Source organism: Notolabrus celidotus, chromosome 2 (assembly GCF_009762535.1).
Source record: "Notolabrus celidotus isolate fNotCel1 chromosome 2, fNotCel1.pri, whole genome shotgun sequence".
In the NCBI taxonomy this organism is placed as follows: Eukaryota; Metazoa; Chordata; class Actinopteri; order Labriformes; family Labridae; genus Notolabrus; species Notolabrus celidotus.
In genome coordinates, this window is record NC_048273.1 from 35,828,873 (window position 1) to 35,851,439 (window position 22,567).

The window sequence follows — 22,567 nt, forward strand, 5'->3', positions numbered from 1 at the left end:
TACAGAACATCCTTTTTCTGATCTCATCACTCCTTAGACTTCAGCAAAAGGCTCATTGCAAATGTACAAACGTCCTCATATACCAAAGGCTCATTTTATTAGATTTAAAAACGTCCTCTTATCCTAGAGGCTCATATAGTTTTACTCAATCTCCTATATCTATATCTATATATATATATATATATATATATTTATTTATTTATTTATTTATTAAGACGTCTATGTATCAATTACACCTACTCAAAAACATTCCCCAACATGTATACACAGCCAAAACACACAGCACAGACAAACAGATAACAATCTTCCTAACAATGCCCACTTTAACTGATTATGAAGTCAGATAAGTGTTTTGTTGACCACTAAAGTTTTATGAACCTCAGTCGACCTGATTTTTGTCTATTATGCAAGGTTCCAGTTTCATTGATGTTCAAACTGCTTGTTCCTCAAAGGGTTAACAGACTTACGTTCAGAAACAATTCAAATCTTCCTGGAACAATGACTTATTTAGAGACACAAATCCATGGACAATTTGCCAGTATTATGCTGCCGCCTGAATTCAAACATATATATATGCAATTCAATTCAAGCTTTAGCACAACACCTTCAATTAGTCCACTTCTATTAAACTAGTTCTATACCCCTTAGAAAGAAACAAGAAAACCCTTTAAAAAAAAAAGGAAAGAAGCAGAAAGAGAGAGAGAGTGAGAGATTTATAACTCCTCGCACACACAGAGACACACACAGGTATGCATACACACACATTCTTCACACACAGTCCTCCAGCATGCTTCTCCTACCTCCTCACAAAGCGCTCACACAATACATTCCTATCAAAAAGGAAGGTATCTCTTTAATTTGTCTATCTTTCCCTGGCTTACACTCTAAAACTTTATTCCTACCATTAAGTCAACTCATTCTCTTTTTCTATCTTTCCCTAACTTATTTTCAATCCTATCTTAAATTGAATTCTTCTCCTTTTCTTTTATCTTCATTAAACATCTTTAAACTTTGGCCAAGCTTCTTCAAAAGCAAATGGTCATTTCACTTATTCCTTGTCACTCTTTTATCTTCTATCTTTTCTTTTCTTTTATCTATACTTTATCTTCTATCTTCATTTTCCTTCTATCTATATATTTTATTTGCCAATTTCCCTGGGCCCAGGGCTATCATTTCCACTTTTTTCAACACAAATTTAACTATCTCTTTTAGCCAAACTTTCAGGAAGTCACTAATTTATACATGACTTACCGTTAAGAAGATACGGGCCCTGTTCTTCATTAATCTTGCATGATTATTTAGCTCACTGTCCGTTACTCGTTTCTTGCTATTCTACATATTAATCACTTCAATCTTCTTATTTCAATCTTCTTTTCTCAATCTTCTTATCATTATAACTTCTTTTTATTTATTTCTCTACCCCAAATTTAGACGAAGTATAGCTTCAAACATCAACACATCACAGTATACCCACGCAAGATAATTTAGTACAGTGTAGCCTACCAGACGAACACACAGTCCCAACGCACAAACCAGTGCCACAAAAATTTTGTGAGTAAAACACTCACCCTGACGTCAAATGTGGTAGAGGAATAGATGTGATGAGACTGCAGCGCTCGCTGGAGGAGGCCACAACAGATCCTGCCGACAACGCCAACTTGTCGTATCTGGACCGCCCGTGATGTGTAGATGTAGAAGGAATCTTCGTGACACTGGCTTGCTTGTTTAGTAATATATTTATTACAAGAAAACAATACCAGTATCGAACAAGCACCGCGGAATGCCTGGGAGAACAGCTCTGCAAATCTGCTGACTCCCAGAATGCTGTTGACCAGCACCTTTTATAGGTCTTTGAGCCAATGACATAGCCTACTGCAAAGCCCAAACTTATCTTGATCTCTAGTTATTTACTATACCCTCCTGGGCTCTGCTAGCCTAATGGTTACAAACCTTGTCCATGCATGTCACTAAAGTGGAAGGGGGTCTCAAACAAATTCCTTGAAAGTCTGGGGCAACATAGGTTTCTCTTTGACTTGTTTTACATCAGTTACTTATTAACTATCAGATACTTCACAGACTCAGACATGGTGATAGCAAATAAAAGTTTGCACAGGGGGAGAGACCTTGATTACTACACTGACCCTGTCTCGTCTATCCCTTCCGTAGCCATAGCTGACATAGAAGAAGTTACTCTGACCCTGACACTTAGACTGGAAGAATATAAGAGTTAAACATTCTTACATACAAGACTATGAAAATTCCACGACACCGAGAACATTCAAACTCCACACAAAGAAAGGTTCCTTTAAGGCCGGGGATTCAAACCAGGAACCTTCTCACAATGAGGCAACAGCGCTAACCTATGGAGGAAAGAAGCAGTGATTTTATGGATGGACACCCCTGGCTTAGGGCTTCAAATACTAGCAAACAAGGAAAAACAAAACAAGCTATTCAAAGTTAAACCTCAAACTCTTCACCTGTGGAGTATCAGGTTGTGATAAAATGTTGTCAGTTTAATTTATGAAGTAAAACCACATTTTTGGACAGGTTCTACTAACTGTTAAACACTTGAAGATGGTCACACCTTCTAAAATGATCTATATATTACCTCTCTAAGGTATTGATTATGACATAAGATGCACCCACTCATGCTCTCCTTATGTTAGACTTTAAAAATACAACTTAAAGAGCCATTTGAGCATTAACAGTAAGTTTGATCAACCCTCCTCTACCCAGTAATCTGAGAAAGAGGACAACAAACCTGACTGTGGATGTTCTTCAAACCACCAGAGGGCACTGACTGTCTCTTCTGTTATTGTCTGTGGGCCTTCAGACTGCTGCACAGCAGGAGGCTCAGTGTGACTCAGAACATGCACCAGATGGTTCAGAGGTTTTATACAACGTGGGTTTTGCTTAGTAACACATGTATAACACATTGTATAACATCAGAGACGGTCATATATGTATGTTTACGTTCATTTATCAGGCCTTCCTGTGGGAATGGGATTTGGTTACAGATTTAGAGCCACTCAGTTCATGTTGAGGTGACTTTGTGTTTGCATCCTTGAATGAGATGCAGGTTTGATGTTTGGGGGGTAAGGGGGGGCATACACTTTTCTAGTCATATATTGTTTTTAAGTTATATTTTTGGGGCTTGAGGAGGAAACTTGAAGAAAGCAGGGGGTTTACACGTGGGAAAGAGGACGCAGACTGGACTGGAACCAGGGCCGTCCACTATATGGGTGCACAACTTAACCATTAGGCCAAGCCTGCGCCACACCATGTATTTCTGACCCCTGGTTGCTAGCTTTTCCACCTGTACTTGCATTCCTTTTTTTTTTCATTCAACAAAGAGAAAAGAGAAAGAGCTCAAATGTGAAAGAGGTGAACCAGGGACCACTCAACCACCCCCAGGCCCTGAAAAGCCCCAGAAACCCCCAGATCGAAGCAGGCCCCCCACCCCACCCTTTTCCTTTTCATTTTTAATTGTGTGTATTTAATATACATACAGATCAACTGTCTCATTACTGGGAGAACTGGGAGTGCGTGGACAGAATTAGCAAAAGTAGGTAGTATCAGTGGGTTGGGTTTTAGGGGTGTTCTGCTTGTGGATATGATGGACAGTGGGAGCTGGCATGGAGGGGGGTCACTCTGGGAGATCAGAGTTAGTGAAGTGAGGAGCTCACTTGATAACCCCAGTGATATGCTAGTTTTGCTCCCCATCTGACTTTCTATCTCAGGCTTTAGGGAACATCAGGAGCCATGGAGTAGGCTACTAGACATATCAGTAGAGGGCATAGTGGGGTGGGATTCTGCACTGAGCACTCTTCCCTTCTTTCTTAGTGTTTAACTCACATTGTGTTTATATCACATATTTCTTTGAATTTGCTCGTCAGCACAACAACATTAAGCGAGGTTGAGCTTGCAGAAATAACTTATTGTCTGGTCCATTGTGTGAAGGAGTCGTGTGCACACATGATACACATTAGAAACCAGAATCAGGGTCTTATACATACATGTCTTGGTGTTTTTGGTGTGAATAAACATAAACAGGGAATAAGAAAAGGAAACAAATAACCAACAGGACTCCTACAGCTGAGAAACTTCAACAGACTCAAATAAAAACTGAAGTTCTAAAAGTGGAATTTCTTAAATTGCCTTGTCTTATATTACATACTCATTTTAATCCTATGTGCAAAATATATTAACTTGTGAACATAAGTTAAAAGGTTTTGCACATTGTAGCTGTGTGTGGGCACAAGTTGCTACAGCTACAGAGTTCAATCACAACACTGGGGCCTGACTGTTGTATAGAACCCGGGTCACAGGGGCCTGACTGTTGTATAGAACCCGGTGTCACAGGGGCATTGTTCATTGGGAGTGCATAAAACTGGAGATTGAATACAGCAGAGCTCATTTCAACTGAAATACCCCAGAGAGAGAGAGCGATAGAGAGATAGAGAGAGAGAGCGATAGAGAGAGAGAAATACACACAACTACGAGAGATAAAACCTGAAGCTAGAGAGATCAGAGATCAGAGATCGAAGAAGAGACAGAAAACGAAAGTTACACCTGCTCATCTAAAACATGTCTGAACAGACACAGGTGAGTACTCGCTGCAGTCACTTCAGCTTGAAACTGTTTTTGAGTTCAAAGTTTAAAGAAAGAGATGTAGAGGTTTTAAGAGAAGGATGTCAATATGAAGCAGCAGGAGGGAGGAGGTTTAAGAGCAGGCTGGAGTCCAGACCTGATAAGTCTAGGTGAAGTGGTTTTGATCAGGACCTGGTTTCATCAGCCCTGTCCTTCACAGCTCAATCAGAAGCTGTGAATCAGATTTGAACTTCAGAGTGGGTGTATTTATGTTTATTATTTACATGTTTGTTAATGAACTGTTGAGTCAGAGAGAAGACGAATAAGGACATTGAAGAATATTTGAATATCTAATGTTTGACTAATGAATCAAATCCCTCTCTGTTGTAACTGTTGCACAATGAGTAGTTATTTAAACTCCATAAGAAGACTTTGAAAGTATTTCTCCTCCTCAGTAACTTAAACAATGTTTGTGGTTCCCCTGCAGATTTCTGATTTCAGTGAAAGGGATGAAAAACCAGAGAGCATGAAGGAAACCTTCATCCCTCCTGAGTTATCCACAAGCCTAGCTGAGATCATTGAAGACCTGATGAACTGTGAGGATCTGTTCCAGGACAAAGACCTCACCTCCCGTCCCAGTTCTACTCTCAAAGACAAGAAGAGCTTATACCCTCTGTCTCAGAGTTCCCTGGACAAGGACCGCGTGTCCATAGCCACCTCTGTGTGGTCATCTCCTGCCTCAGACATCTCTGAGAGGATCTCACATGACGTCCAATCAGAGGAGAGCAGGAGAGCGTCCTCCACCGGCATCAAGAAGGTGACTATAAGAAGCCGTCAGGACTGTGTCCCCTCAGCCTGCAGCACAGAGGGTTTAAACATCACTTTTTAAATATACTGTGTGATATATATGAGAGAAGTCAAATGTTTGGTTTTAAGGGTTAACACATGCATACCCACTGAAACAAGGAAATAAACATCTGAGATCAATTATAATTTACAATATTTAAGTTCATGTTAGAGCAAAGAATCAGAGCAGCCCTCCCCAAACTCAAAACACCTTACAAATCCATAACAGTAATACTAAATAAAATCCTGCATCTGCATCACTACTGAAGTGTTTCAGACCTGCAGGTGGAGAAAGTTTGAGAGCAAGTTGTAGAGAAGAGCTTTCATTACATTGTATCCTCTCTCTGATTCTCATAAATATAAGATCTCTAAGATGTTTGAGGTGTTTGACTGCATGTTACAAACTCCACAGGTTTTTCTTTAGTGTGTGATGATTGCAAAGATTTGAACCTTGCTCTGAATATTAAATGCAAATGTTTGTCTTTGTCCACCAGATGTCTGATTCCAATCAAACTGATGAAGAGGCAAACGATCTGATGAAGTGTGATGACCTCTTGGAAGATGAAGCCACGGACTTGCGTCTTGATTTGTCTTCCATAAATGAGGAGCGCTCTCACACTCTATCTTGGGGTTCCCTCAGCTGGGACAGCAGGACCATGGTGAGAGGTTTATATTCAAGATCCTCGGATGATGAACATCCATCACACCAGGAGGAAGCAGAGGCAGGAGAGGTCAAACAAACAGATCAAAGTGACCCTGCTCCTGCCAGCTCCAAGACCACCATCTCCACCAGGGGGAAATTCTTCAGATGGATGAAGAAGAATAAAATCCACCCCGATGACGTTGATGTCAGCACTGGACAGACCTCTATTGAAGAGGTGCCAAGAAAAGTCAGTGCTGAGACAAAGACAAAGAAGGGCAATGGTTTCATTGGATTCTTCAGAAGCATCTTCTCAAAGGTAAAGATGCATTTATTAGCAGATTGTCTGGGGATCAATGAGGGCAATGGGCTGAAATGAGCCAGATGATATGAAGTGTGTTTTTTGATACAACTGTTCTAAATGTTTTTTATGTCTTCCCCATAAAGAATAAGAAGAAGCTGAAGCAGGATAAGATGGAGAATGGGCAGAAAAAGGCAGCCATCAAAGTTCCTGTTGAGGAACAAGAAGTCCATCAAGAGGAGACAGAAGATAAAGTCCAATCTCCAAACGTTGGCAGATCGAGTCCCTCTTCACTTCAGGAGGATAAAATCCCCTCACCTCAGAGCCAAACAACGGCTGGATCTGTGATCCAAGTGGAGGTGATAAGTTCTTCTCCAAGACCCTCATATGACAAAGATTCATCACACCAGGAGGAAGCAGAGGCAGGAGAGGTCAAACAACCAGAACAAAGTGACTCAGTGACCCCTGCCAGCTCCAAGACCACTATCTCCACCAGGGGGAGGCTCTTCAGATTGAAGACGGACAAAATCCACCCCGTTGAGGCTGATGTGAGCACTGGACAGAACATGAAGATCTCAGACTGTCCTCCAGAGACTTGCTCCTCTATTGAAGAGGACATAGGAGAAGTCAGTGCTGAGACAAAGATGAAGAAGGGCAATGGATTCATAGGATTCTTCAGACGCATCTTCTCAAAGGTAAAGATGCATTTATTAGCAGATTGTCTGGGGATCAATGAGGGCAATGGGCTGAAATGAGCCAGATGATATGAAGTGTGTTTTTTGATACAACTGTTCTAAATGTTTTTTATTTCTTCCCAATAAAGAATAAGAAGAAGCTGAAGCAAGATGAGATGGAGAATGGGCAGAAAAAGACGCATGCAGAACAACATGTCACGCTGTCTTCATTCAGCTGGTGTGGAGCAGTGAGCTGAATCCCATGAAACCACCCATAACTCCCCCTCTTCCATTTCACTCCCTCCTCCGCAACTCTCCTTTTTCCAGTCACCCCGACCCTCCATTCCTCTCAGACTGTCTCTTTCTGCATATATCAATAAAAATATTGATATCCAAGCTCTGAAGGTTGCAGTTTTACACTTTCATGTACCAGGTTGTTACTAAAACAGTACAACACAATGTCTGAGGTAAAACAGCCCACAGTGGGGTGTGTCGTTTCTTCTGAGCAAATCTCATGATTCCTGTCCAAGTTAGAGATGTTGTGGTGTCAGGAAAACATAAAGGCAAAGAGTTTATTATCACCAGAGGTCAAGACGTCAAAGAGATGACAGTTTTCACCATCATTTCATCTTTATTCATGTGTTTCAACTTTATTTCGCGGCTGCATTCTTTAGCTTTGCAGAGAAGGTGTTCTTTTTTTTAACACATCAATTTTATCTTGTTTTTTTTTTCCTTTTACATAACAAAAGAAAGAAAACACAAACATCAACATCATTTCTTTATTCATTTATGGTTTATTTGTTAGGGACAGATACATAGACAAACTGTGAACAGCCATCCCATGCAAGTATCATAGTATTTGTAGCAAATGCTAATTTACAACACCGTCCCTAGAAGGGTTTAAGATAAGATAAGCTACTCCTTTATTCCTTCCACAACGGGGAAATTTATGGAGTTACAGCAGCAAACAAGAAGGTGTACAGTACAAGAATTTCAACAAGAATATATACAGAAAAGAAATGTCCATCAGAGACAACAGCTTGGCCACATTGGATTTTTAAGGGAGTAAAATATTAAAACAGTAATTTAAAATAAAAAAGAAAAGGTATTATAAGTACAGCATGATACAATAAAACACACATTTGGCAATGACAGAACATGCTGAAAAATTAGACATGAGTGCAGGTTGGTTGCTGAATGAACCAGGATTTGGTGATGGTCTTGAACCTGGTGAAGTTTGTAATGAGGTTTAAGTTATCAGGAAGAGAGTTCCAGGCTTTAACTCCTTTCACAGAGAGAGCTGTTTGAGAAAATGATGTTCTGCAGAATGAGACTTTACAGGCGCCACTTAAAGCTGCTCTGGTGGATCTGCTGCAGCCCTGTAGTCTCTTTATGTATTTGCAGAAAGGTTGAGGGGTAAGACCATTTAAACATTAGAACACAAACTTTGGATAATGCAAATCAATAAAATGACTAAAACGTTGTATGTAATTAAAATGTGACTAGTGGTTGCTAGTCTTTGTAATCTTCACAGTTCTAGAGAACTTCCTCAGTCATAAGATGTGTGTAGCATGTGTGTAAACTTTAAGTTTGCCTCATTATCAAAGAATACAATAAGATGGAGGTCAACAATGTTTTCAGCAGTAAGAAGGAGAGGAGCAGCCACCATTCACACCTTCTATTCCAAAAAATAGAGTTTCCATTTTCCCACCTTGTAATGTACAAATCTCTTCTTAATCTCAGCAGGAAAGTCATATTCAGACAATTCTGTCCCATGGGTGGATCTGCCTGGAACCATTTATGAGTGATTCCTTTTTTAGCAGCAACAACAAATATTTTCAAGAGATATTGAGTGTCTCCTGTTATGTCATCTGGTGGGTCACCCAAATAAAGAGAAACCAAGTTAATAGAAATGACAATCCCAGAATCTGCTTCATGATTCTCCAAAATATTTAACATTTAAAAATATGGTGGTGATCCGCCCCATCACTCCCCAATTTCTCCTCCTGTAGGGCTCCTAGATACAGAATACCTTTCCAGTTTAGGAGTAATGAAATATCGGACAAGATTCTTCCAACCACATCACGCCAGTAGATAGAACAAGAAGTGGAAAAGGTGATTTTGCATATGTTTTCCCATTGCTGTTCAGTTATTTTATCATTGGATTCTTTTTCCCATCTCTCTGTAATACTGTGTGTGGTACTTCCTCTTCCCTCTCTAATCCCCTGGTGAGAAGGTGTTCTTTAAACATGTAAACAAGATAAGATAAAATATTACTTTATTAGTCCCAAAACGGGGAAATTTAAAGTGTTACAGCAGCAGAGTAGACAGTATAAAGTAAACAAAAGCATATATAGCAACATTTTTTTTAACTTAGTTTTTATTTCAAATTCAACAATTTACACAACAGTATTCACAATTCTTCATTTTTCCTTTTTTGTTTACAGCTGTATCTATATGATTACAAGGATAAACAATAAAATACAAATAACCCAGCAAGATAGATATAACTTAACTCTATCATAAGGTAAAAAATATAAATATAAATACAAAAAAAGAAGAAGAAAAAAGCAGATAAATAATAAAGGAGGTAAGAGTCGGGGTGTGGATTTGCACGTGTGCGGCCGTGTGTGTGTGTGCGCATGTGCACACGGGTGCGTGTGTGCGTGTGTGCGTGAGCACGGGGGTGTGTGTGCGTGAGCATGCGTGCGTTTACACATGTATGTAGTAGCTTCAGCTTAGAAGCAGTACTAAAATGGCAGGGTTCCATCTTTCATGAATGTTTCTTTCTGTAGTCTTAGGGAGTATGTTATGCGTTCCATGTGATAGATTTCCAATAAATGGAGCGACGCCTGCGAGCTAGTTCAGGCAGACAACTCGAGCTGCAATGCCATACACGTCACATGTCCCACTCTCATAACCATCATCCAATCCTGCCCTCTGCCTCTCAAATTGGCGGTCTATTTAAACTGGGGAAAAATCTCCCATCTCTCCCTCTGCCTGTCAACGTCTCTGCTGCTGCATGCCTATTGCTGATATTTCCTCTTCCCCGCCGCCTCCCCAGCTTCCACCTGCAGGCTCCGGGGGTGTTTAGTATGTTTTGCTCATCACTCCAAAATGTCTGCATGTAAACTTATCTGCAGGGAGTGATGAGGCCGGAGCCTGGGCGCCAAACATGAATATGTATTTGCTGCTACAATAAACAATTTAAACGTGAGTTGTCTGACTGAACTTCTCAGTCCATCTACTATATGTCGGAGGGTCAGGTTTTAGCCATTTAGTTGTTATACATTTCAGAGCTGCTGTAGTAAGTATTTGTAAGAGATGTTTTTCAGCTCTACCATCAATGCCTCTTGGTGTTCGACCCAGTATGGCTACTGTTGGATCTTTTGTAAGCTTTTGATGAAATATAATTTCTAGAGCTTTAAAAAGCTCCTCCCAAAATGCTTTTAATTTTGCACATGTCCAGAATATGTGAGTATGGTCGGGATTTTGTGTACCACAATTTCTCCAACATATATTAGAATATGCTGGGCCCATTTTAGCCACTATAGCTGGCGTCTGGAAGAATCTCATTATCACCTTCCACTTGAATTCCCTCCATGAATTAGAATTGGTTACAAGATGTGCTTCAGTGCTTATTTCCTCCCATGTGTCCTCCAGTATGACTACATTAATTTTGGTTTCCCAGCTGCTTTTTATCTGCAATGTATTATTCAAAGTCATACCTGAAAAGATTTGATAAAAATGACCTATTATCTTCTTACCCTGGTTTCCAGTTTGTACTTTTAACAGAAATTCCTCAATTGGGGTGGGTTCCAAGACTTTATTCCATTCTTTGTGTTTAGTTAAAAATGTCCTTAATTGTAAATATCTATAGAAGTCAGTGTTAGGGAGTATGAATTCCTCTTTTAGTTGTTCAAATGATTTTAGGCTCCTACCCTCATTGAGTTGGTGTAGCTTAGTGAGTCCATGTCCTGACCACTTCCTAAAGCCTGCATCCATATGGCAGGGAGCAAAGTCCTTCATAAATCCAATGTCAGTAAGTGCTGAGATTGTTTTAGGTAATCCAAATGATACTTTCATTTTCCTCCAGATATTTAATGTGACTCTAGTCCATTCACTCATTTGGGTGTCCCCTAATGGGACATCTATAAAAAGCAAGGCCTGGAGGGGAGTAGCATAAAAACATTTTTCAATGTTTAGCCAGCGTGTATCTGAGAGATCCTGAATCCATATTGTTAGGGGTCTTAACTGTGCAGCCCAGAAGTAGTGCCTAAGATTTGGAAGTTTGAGGCCTCCATGGGATTTAGGAAGTTGTAGTGTTTTCAGTCTAACTCTTGGCCTTCGAAACTTTGAAATAAGTCTATCTAATTTATCAGATGTGGATTTAGGAATATCAATTTGCAGCATCTGAAACAGTTAGAGAAGCTAAGGGAGTATATTCATACGTAGGCTTTCAATACAACCTAACAGAGATAGTGGAAGAGATGACCACCAGCCCAGATCCCGACTAATAATCTGAGTTATGGGTTTGTAGTTTGTATCATATAGGTTGTTTAATGTTCGCGGAATATGAGTGCCAAGATATCTAATACCATCTTTTGTCCATTTAAATATTTAGCAATTATTAAAAGTTATTAGCAATTCAAATTAAAGAAGTAAAATAAGAATATCTCACAAACGTATATACACAACTAAATAATTAAATTTACAAATATTTACAAAACCAGCGATGCAGTGAAAAATGTGCACAGACTTGTAAGGTTAAAAACAAAATACAGAACTGAGAAGATGGGTAGAGAAAAAAGTACTGCACATGTAAGAAGAGGGGGATGAAGTAGTTATTGCACGTTAATAAATAGACGGGGGGATATTGCACGTGAGTCCGTTTTGGTGAGGTTATTGTTATTGATTATAAGTCTGACCACTGCAGGAAGAAAAGACCTGTGGTATCTCTCTATGAGACACTGCGGGTGAAGAAGTCTGTCACTGAACAAGCTTTCCAGTGTTGTTATGGTCTCTCTTAATAACACCACTATACTAAACAATATTATTTTATATTCTGCAGTCTCGAGTAAATAAATGATAACTATACAGTGCAAAGCCATACATCAGAAACTTTTTGCCATTTTGGGTTCTTTGTTATTTGTTGAGGGTGATGGTTTAAAAATTGCTGAAGGGTGTCTGGGTTGGGACAGGTGAAATAATTTATGGGTGGGCTCACTGGGCTGCTGGGCTCTCTGGGGAGATCATCTCTACAGGCTGCATGCTGCCTATCACAAATCTGACATGAAAAGTAGAGGAATAGTCTGGAATAGGTGAAGTTTGAACAAGATTACATGCAAAAAATGAGTCTGCATGCAATCAGAACTGTGGCTAGTTGACTAAAGTATAGAAAACAATAATATAATGATCTGAAAAATGGACCAACACTTAGATTTTTATTTTAACAGACAGTACAGCTCAACATAATGTACCTATTGACCATATATCTCCATAATATGTGCAGATGTTTTATTGTAACAGTTAATCAGTGTTTTATTAATTTAGCTACTGTATATAATGTGAAACTGTTGAAAGGACAATAAACCATAACAACTGACTGAAAAAAATGTAAAGCATACATATATAGCATATATTATTCAAGTTGTTAGATCAATGTCCTTCATGAACCAAATTGGACTGTGGGCACTAAAAAGGTGCATGTTGACACTTAAACTCTGGGGACCTGATTTGGGAGATTTCATTATAGGTTGAAATGATCAAAAACTCTGAAAATAGCAGATCTACATACTCAAAACACATCACATTGCAACATGTGAGTTGTAAGCTTGTAGATGTGCAACTTGGTGTGAAAGTATATGAGACCTCCTGGACCTTTGTAGCCTCTCAAAGGGCCATTGAGCCAGATATTCTTGACAGACAAGCCACTGGGCCAATCAATCATCAGGTCATCTCTCCGTTGCGTTTAGTCTGCAGCTGAGCACTGTGTTTATTTTGTTTGGCCTGCAACCTGCGTCTTGCCTTGGTAACTACGGTAACTCTCCTGGACAGGACACAGGCCCAGCACATTTCCCCGGGCCGGCCTGGGAGAGTTACCGTAGTCGTACATGCTTGCTCTACGACTGCCCAATCATCTTCATCCTCCTGAACAATACAGTCAGTGCCCAGTTTAGGAAACAGTTGATAATTTACCCTCCATTGTGCCCACCGGGAAAACTCCTGGAACACCCGATGGCCAGTCCGCCCCTGTTGGGACACATATACACACTAAGATGGCAGAAAGACACTCGCAACCTTTTGGAACCCTGAGAGCTCTCTTCTCTGTCTCAGTGGAGGGGAATGCAGGACTGCAAGTTCCTGTGAGTCCACCTCTCGAATCATAGGGACTAAATAAGCTAAATAGCACACTCCCCTCAGCCTAGTGTATGGCATGCACCTATAAGCTTTATCACCACAAATTAGATATACTCTTTCTGGGAGAGGCTGTTGTCTAAGGCTAACATTTACCACTGAATTACAGGAACCCTCACCCAAATTTAGCTCGTTACAGTAACCCACTCCATTAAAGCATAGAGAAACATTCTGCAACTCATGAGTATAAACAGGTGGAATATAGTCAGAACAGTCTTGTGGAGGCGTTTTCTAATCAGAAATCATAACAGAACAATTGTACATGTAAGCTTTAACCATCTTAAATGACAGTGTATCATACTACACAGAGACAGAAACTTGAGCCAAACTGGATTGGACCCTACAAGGTTGTTTCATCAGAGAACGAGGGACTCATCTATACTCTTTTAGACTTGAGACACCCTCAAGCTGGATTCAAAGTCGTTCACTATGACCGATTAAAACCTTTTAGATCTGCCTGGGACACAACTTCAGCACCAGTGAATTGGACAGTTCCCCCCTTGACTGTGGACACATACCCCAGGTATACATCTTTGTCTGGTTTATTTATTTATTTATTATTTAAAATGACCATGCATATTAATTAACATTTCTGTAAATATGCCAGAGTTAGCCAAAAGGCTAGTTTACATCCGTAGTCCCTTGCCAGATGTTAAAAAGGCTCCCTAAAAAAATCATGGTTAAACAAAGATAGAATTGAGTAAAATCAAATCAAAGTAAGAAGGTAGAGGAGAAACCAAAACACAAACAAACAAACAAAAAAGAGAAGAAAAGAAAAGTACAAATAGCACCATACGATTAAAAATGACTAAAAGCTACATAAGGACATGATATGATAGTTTTTGAGAAAGTGTCCATGGACATAAAATACATGGAGCAAGACAATCAGGGAGCAGCAATAAGGAAATGTTAAAGAAGACACGTGCAGACACAGCAGGACAACATTTAACAGTGCTGTACATATTTGCATCTGGCAGTGACTACCAATCATTAAACTGCTGCATGCAGATCAAATGAGGCAACATATAGACTGAGCGACAGGTGAGCACAACGAATAGACAACGCAAGCAAGCAACAGTATGTTAAGGAAAAAAAAAAACACAGGACAAATTCACAGATGGCCGACACAAGGTGGCAGCAGGAGGGGGAGACAGATTTGGTTGCTTATGAGCCGCTGCTTCAGATGAAAACTAAATGACCGGTATGTGTTGAGCTCTCTGATAGAGGTTGGTATGTTGTTCCATTCTCGTGATGCTCTGATGGAGAAGGCTGATTGACTAAAAGCACTTTTACTAAGTGGAATAACACAGTCCCTTCCTGTGACTCCTTTCGTAGTGTGATGCGGATTAGTTTGGATGCTAACAAAATCGCTAAGTGGTGGGGGAGCCATGCCATGTGTGATTTTGTAAAGGAGATGGGCATTTATGTGCATTACCATGTTTTCCCAACTTAGGAGGTTGTATTTCTTTAAAATTGCGCAGTGGTGGAATGTCCTTGGTCGTTTGTCTAGAACCTTAAGTGTCTGTTTATACAGGGTCTTTAATGGTTTCACCGTGGCATGACTAGCTTGAGACCAGCTTGTTAAGCAGTAGGTCATGTGAGTGAAAATCATTGAATGCATGTACATCTTGGCTGCTTCAGTGGACATTGAGTTTCTGATGAATCTGAAGTTGGCAAGATTAAATTTGACCTGTTTACAGAATTTTTTTACATGCGCTCTGAAATTAAGGTTGGAGTCAAGAGTAAGACCAAGGTATTTAAATTATTTTACAATTTGTAACTTTTCACCTGACACAAGAATATCGGGGTCTACTGAGTCACACGTTTTTGTAAAGAACATACCGACTGTTTTGGTTCACTCCCCTTGCACTCTAATACTGACTCTGGACAGTCATCTGCCCCTGCCTGCCCCTCTGTTCCACTGCTTTGAAGGCCTTCTGGTCGGGTCTCCCCTGTTCACCCAAGGTGGTTTGATCCTCCTGTACTGCCTTGTGGGACACATGTTGGTTACCTACCACTCGCACTGGACGGATTGTTAGGAGACCACAGCATTTTTTGCTGTGAGTTATGGGCCATGGACTACTGATTGAAACAAGGACAAAAAAAAGAAAATTAAAGAAAAAAAAAATAATAATTATATATATATATATATATATATATATATATATATATATATATATATATATATATATATATATTATGGCAAGCCGTTCAGGAAATAATATATTGAATGAAAGTCTGAATATATTGAATGAAACTCGATATATATGGAATGAAGTCTGAATATATGGAATGAAACTCGATATATGGAATGAAGTCTGAATATATTGAATGAAACTCGATATATATGGAATGAAACTCGATATATATGGAATGAAAGTCTGAATATATGGAATGAAACTCGATATATATGGAATGAAAGTCTGAATATATGGAATGAAACTCGATATATATGGAATGAAAGTCTGAATATATGGAATGAAACTTGATATATATGGAATGAAAGTCTGAATATATGGAATGAAACTTGATATATATGGAATGAAAGTCTGAATATATGGAATGAAACTTGATATATATGGAATGAAAGTCTGAATATATGGAATGAAACTTGATATATATGGAATGAAAGTCTGAATATATTGAATGAAACTTGATATATATGGAATGAAAGTCTGAATATATGGAATGAAACTTGATATATATGGAATGAAAGTCTGAATATATGGAATGAAACTCGATATATATGGAATGAAGTCTCAAAATATTGAATGAAAGCTTAAATAAGTACTCTGAACACCACTTCTAATCGTATTGTTTTATTGTCATCAAAGAGACTCATCTTTTATTAATGTCTCTCTGAAAATAACCTTTTGCACTTCTTTTTAGTGTTTTTTTTTAGTGAGGGGACACATTTTCCTCTACCTCTGTAACCTGTGGTAATTTGGTCGTACTTTTTCATTACACTCACTCACTGTCAGATGATGCACACAGGTATGAGCTCCACCTGTTAACATTGAACAGGATGCTACATTATCACAAGTCATAACAAAAGTTAGCTAGCGAGCTAGAGGACTGAACCACCTGAATAAAGAAGGGGCAATATCTTTAGCCTTTGTAGAAGTGTGTATAACCTGTGATATTTAATATTTTCGTATTTTCACTTGTTTACTACCCTCTTAAATGCTTCTGCAGCCCACTGCTTCGTGTTCCTCTCGTCTCTCTGTGCAGACGGTCCGATCATCACTTTTGGATGAAACCAACTTAATAGAGAGAAGGGGTGGGTTCCTTTTTCCTATACGGATTGACTTAACAGCACATGCATTACCCAAGGGGTTGATAACCCCTTCATTAACTAAGATTGCAGTGAAAACATCTCGTGCCTCCCTCATGGTTGCATTACTAAAAGCTACGTCTAACCGGAAAACAAAATCACACCCCTATGATCACACCCCAGAAAGACAAGATGGCGCAGGCCATACATGACGTGATTTTTCATTCCATATATTCCGAGTTTCATTCCATATATATCGAGTTTCATTCCATATATATCAAGTTTCATTCAATATATTCAGACTTCATTCCATATATATCGAGTTTCATTCCATATATATTGAGTTTCATTCCATATATATCAAGTTTCATTCAATATATTCAGACTTCATTCCATATATATCGAGTTTCATTCCATATATATCGAGTTTCATTCAATATATTCAGACTTCATTCCATATATATCGAGTTTCATTCCATATATATCAAGTTTCATTCAATATATTCAGACTTCATTCCATATATATCGAGTTTCATTCAATATATTCAGACTTCATTCCATATATATCGAGTTTCATTCAATATATTCAGACTTCATTCCATATATATCAAGTTTCAATCAATATATTCAGACTTCATTCCATATATATCAAGTTTCATTCCATATATATCAAGTTTCATTCAATATATTCAGACTTCATTCCATATATATCGAGTTTCATTCCATATATATCAAGTTTCATTCCATATATATCAAGTTTCATTCCATATATTCAGACTTCATTCCATATATATCAAGTTTCATTCCATATATATCAAGTTTCATTCAATATATTCAGACTTCATTCCATATATATCGAGTTTCATTCCATATATATCAAGTTTCATTCAATATATTCAGACTTTCAATCCATATATTCAGACTTCATTCCATATATATTAATTTCCTGAACGGCTTGCCATAATATATATATATATATATATATATATATATATATATATATATATATATATATATATATATATATATATATATATATATATATATATAAAGAGTAAACAAATGAAAACTTTGATTTGATTAGATTTGGTTTTTGCAAGTTTTCTCTACTGTTGACTAAACAATGATACAGGTGTATTTTTTTTGGAGGTATACCGTTACTTTGAACTTACAAGTTTGTGCTAAATCTTCATGTGAGTGATATACAAATGAGAGAGAAAAGAAAAAGGTACAAGTCTTGTGTTTGAAGAATTCATGCCATGTTTTAGTCTCTATGCATATTTGAATTAACGCATGTGCATTGCCTAGTTCTTCTTGACTGTTATTCTGTTTACAAGTCTTAATGGGTTTTACTGTTGGTTGAGATTTTATTTTTCATAACTTGTGAAATGAGGACATTTCATCTGAAGAGAGGAAAGTATGTAAGATGAGATTTTATTTTGGTCTAAGTATTTAGATCATTGAGTCTTTAATGAAGTTTGATAGACTTCTGTTTCATATATTGCACTGCCTGTTTAAGGTTGCTCAGGGTGATATTGTTTGAGTTTAATTAAATGTGTCTGTAAAAAGTCTGTTTTCTCCTGATGCTAGTTCACTGAACAATGTGTGGTGTGAAGTCAAACACGCCGGGTCCAGGGCAGGTTTCGAAGGTTTATTATCAACAAAAGGATCAGCTCAGTGCAGACAAAGGACTGAGTTCGGTTGTGGATGATTTGTACTATCAAACAAAAAGGGACAAAAAGGGAGATATTAAATATCTAAATAAACAATGTAGCATAACACTGATAAAGATAATATAGAAATAAGGCGTTACTTACATCAGTAATGCATCCACTCCAGGTAATAGTTCAAAACAACATTATACAAACATTTCAACAAAGGGAGTCACTCGCACATGGCAGGTTTGGAGGGAAAAGGAGGAACAAAGGCTTGGGTGCAGGCTTTTATAGTGTAGGGGGCGTGGCTTAGGCAATCAGGTGTGGCCTGGTGAATTAACAGTCAGGTAGAGTGGAGACTTGTGATTTAACAGTGTCACGAGTTCGATGTGCTGTTGTCCGATGTTGTTGAAAGGTCATTAAAGGCATCACGACGCAGAGCAGAGGTTGTCCCGTGCTCTTTCTTCCCCACAGCCATGAAATATAATTAATTAAGTTTTAAGTTAACACTGTTGCAGTTTAACAGGTCTGAAGAGATTAAACAAGGTACGGCGTTACACTTGGTACAGTTAGTCTGAACCAAAGTTAAATGCAATTTATATTGAAGAGCTAACATTACGAAGGGTTGTACTGAATTTATGCACAACAAGTTTACATAGTTTAGTTTAGTTTAGTTTTTTAATTATTAATTGTGTCGTGCACCATAACTGAAAGAGTTCCTTCCAACTGGCTTTACAGCCTCATAGTAGATTGTCGTGCGTGCTTGCTATACGACAGCCCAATCATCTTCATCCTCCTGAACAATACAGTCAGTGCCCAGTTTAGGAAACAGTCTATAATTTACCCTCCATTGTGCGCAGTGAGGATCCTCGCTCAGCTGCTGCACTGTGAAACACCACCGGTCAGGTGTCTCCTTCAACAGAAGAATAGTATAACTCACAATCATGTAGTCAAAGGAGGCTGGCCTCACAAACGTTTGTTTCAGATGCAGAACTCCCCATGTTTGCCTCTCCTTTGCGTCGTATTTACGGTATGCCAGCCGGCAATCATTCAGTCCACACCTGTGGGAAGGACACCGGACAGACACTGGGTTCACCTCTCTATTGGCTCTGTAGAGAGGTGGAACAGAAACAGGTGGAACAGAAACAGAGTCACTAGTCACCTCCTTGTTATTGTTGTTGGGCTTTCTCCCTTTGCCTTTCACATAGTCATGTTTTTTCACTTTTTTTCTTCTCATATCCAAACTGTGTGTTAGAAAGGTGTGTCTTACGTTACTTGTGGATTTAGGAATAGCCACTGCAGCTTCCTTCTCACTGTGGCTCACACCTTTTCTTTCTCTCAAAGACACACACTTGTGGGGCTGCTCTCATTCAGCACCACTCTCTTTAACCTGTGCATGGGGCTGCTTTCTGTCAGCATCATGCTCCTGGAACTGAGTGTGAGGCACATCGGTGCCTCTCTCCCTGACCTTCAGGTCAGGATTGCCGTTCTGGTTCTGTTGGAATGGACCTTTCCACCTGGAAGGAAAATCAGAACAGAGACCTTGTCCAAGGACTTGATTAGTACATAATCTCCACACAGAGAAGGATGAAAAGGGTTCTGGAAGCTGGTCAGATACCTGCAAATGAAACTTTAGTTGTTCAGTTACATGATGAACAAAATCAGACCCAAAAACATCAGTCCATAACAGTGTTACTTCATGGGGTGTCAAAGGTTGACTTGTCCCAGTGGACATTGGTCCTCCCATCAAAATATTTTAAGGACTTAGCCTGATTGTTGAGGTCAGTGTGTTTCGAAAGGACACAACCTAATATTTGGTCAGAAATTATAAACTTATATTTGTAAACTCAAAAATTTTACAGAAGGCAAAATAAGAGTGATATACAGTCTAGAAGTTTGAACCAACACACTTTGTAATATTATCATAACCTTTTTTTGGTTTAGCATTAGCTTGAATTTCATCCCCAAGGTTGTTATGGTTTAAGTCTGAGCAGCTGATAAAGCCTGTCTCACAGAAAGCATTGTTTAACCAGTTCACTCACATGTTTGGGTTCAAACCAGCTGTAACAGCCAGAGTGATATTTAGAGGAGCCTCAGTGTTCCTAAAACTTTTGATTTATTTATTTTCAGACAGTTTGACTGCTAAAGCACACCCTTACAGATACACATACTGATTGCTCACATGTCAGCTGATAAATGCAACAGCAAGTTATTTACACTCCTCTGTTTGATTAATGGCAACTATGCAACAGCAATACAGTACAGGCCTCATACAGACATCAATGAAACACACTAAAGATGATGATTCAGCAACTTTTGCACGTGTGCCATCTCAAATGTGTCAACATTAACTTGGGAAGGTCCAGTAATAAACACAACTTTTAACAAACTGCAAACATTGAACTGCTTGAAAGGCTCTCTCACAGTAATTCTTAAATAAAGCTCACTACAATGAATCAAAGCAAGTAATTCACACAAAAATCTTTTCCCATCAAATTCTACAGCAACATTGTCTTCAGTGGAAACTGGCTCTGATATAGGAGAGCCTGAAACACCTACAGTGTGGATCATTTAGGATGCCGGGTGTTTGGGTACACTCTTGTAAATTTAAATCTTAACATCATCATCTTTAATTGACATAATTAATCTTTCAAAAGGACAAGTATAAAATCTTATTGTTAATATTTGCTTATTGACTGTTCTTCTTCTACATGGCCTCCCTTTGCTCAGTTTAGAGAGGCCCCTCCTAAAGAGGAGGGGGGGAAATATGGCACATTTTTTATATGTATCAGCAAGTTATTTATGTATCGCTATGTTTGAAGATAAACTGACTAAGAAAGTATTACTTTAGGAAAATGACTACAATTACGTGTGCATGTTCTTACATACTTCTCAGCTTTGTGATTCAGCCACTCATTCATAGGTATGGTCATGGGCCACTGCCCGTCTGGTGAATGTGGAAACTTGAAAATGCTCTCACACATTGGCCATTCAGCAGCATGTGTGAGGCTCAAAAGCATCTCTACATCAGGTATTAAGCAGTGGTAATAGTGGCAGGTGTGTTTTAACCAAACTAAGAAGGCTTCAGGACTAGAGATTGGATTAGGGGCACACTGTTTTATGTCTCTGACCTCAGATGGAGTCCAGGCCCTGAAAACATGCTTCTCGTCCTATAGAGTTTATAGGAGTATCTAATCTAGATGTTTTGTATCTATCTGGTGGATTAGCTATGTTTCTAAGTCCATCTGTCTGATTGTGTCTCTCCTCAGGGAGCAGACTGTAGTCTGCTGCATTTTCATGTGTCTCTTGAGTACCAGTGATATGTGAGGCTTCAGCGAGTGCATACCTCTCCACTCTTAATTTATAACTTTTCATGATTATGGCTACTGCATGTGAAAGTATGTAATCAGCGCTGTGTATAGATATCAACTCAGATTTGTCATTAAGGAAAGTCTTCAACTCATCCAACAACCATTCACAACGCCTCTCTTCACCATTCTCTCCACACCTCTTACAGGCCACGTCAGACCACACTTTCACACAGATCTACACACATGTACTTGTAATCCCACTCTGGATCACCTCTCAGTGGTTTAATATTAGCAGTAGCTAACTGGATCTTCTTTGACTCAAATGACCCGAGATGTGGCCATCTTTGTTTTATCCATTTACCTAGGAGTGGTGAGAAAGTGACCACTCACTGCTCTTCTCACAATGCCCTCAGGCGTGTCTGTGAGGAATGATTGATCCTACTATGTTGTCGAGTCAATTGTATGTGAATTCAATGTAGTATTTGAGGTGGTTTTAACAGAAAGTCATGCACATTTATCATTAGCATGTGTGTGTTTATTCTTATCTTTATCATGTTGAGGTCTATTAGCTGTTGTGGACTGATGATTACACATCTTGCAATAAACAATGAACATATAACACAATAGCAACACAAACCAGGAAAAACACACAGCAAACACAAAACATTTAATAAACACTTCAACTGCATTCAGAGTCTCTTCTGAATTCAAGGTAATTTTAACCATTTCATTTGAGTTCAGATGCTGTTCATTTATGTGGCTGGTTATGTTTGATCCACTTTATCTCTCTCTCTTAGTGTACGTATGTAACTTAATGTACTGTACATAGTAAGTAGTGTTGGGACTTATTATTTATTTT

The 22,567-nt window shown here is 38.8% G+C and overlaps 1 protein-coding gene across 4 annotated transcripts in view; it reads left to right on the forward strand.

Annotated features, from left to right (window-relative positions):
* The first annotated feature begins 4,454 nt into the window (after positions 1-4,454).
* The window catches only part of LOC117824954, a 47,200-nt gene continuing 29,087 nt past the window's right edge, over positions 4,455-22,567 (forward strand). The window contains exons 1-5 of one of the 4 annotated variants that reach the window (XM_034700486.1): positions 4,455-4,605; positions 5,078-5,407; positions 5,931-6,395; positions 6,524-6,584; positions 6,633-7,072. In XM_034700486.1, coding sequence (XP_034556377.1) covers positions 4,588-4,605; positions 5,078-5,407; positions 5,931-6,395; positions 6,524-6,584; positions 6,633-7,072 — 1,314 coding nt within the window. In that variant the 5' untranslated portion in view covers positions 4,455-4,587. Of the gene's footprint in view, positions 4,606-5,077; positions 5,408-5,930; positions 6,396-6,523; positions 7,073-22,567 lie in introns of all 4 variants that reach the window. The other 3 variants (XM_034700477.1, XM_034700500.1, XM_034700492.1) reach the window with 3 other exon arrangements.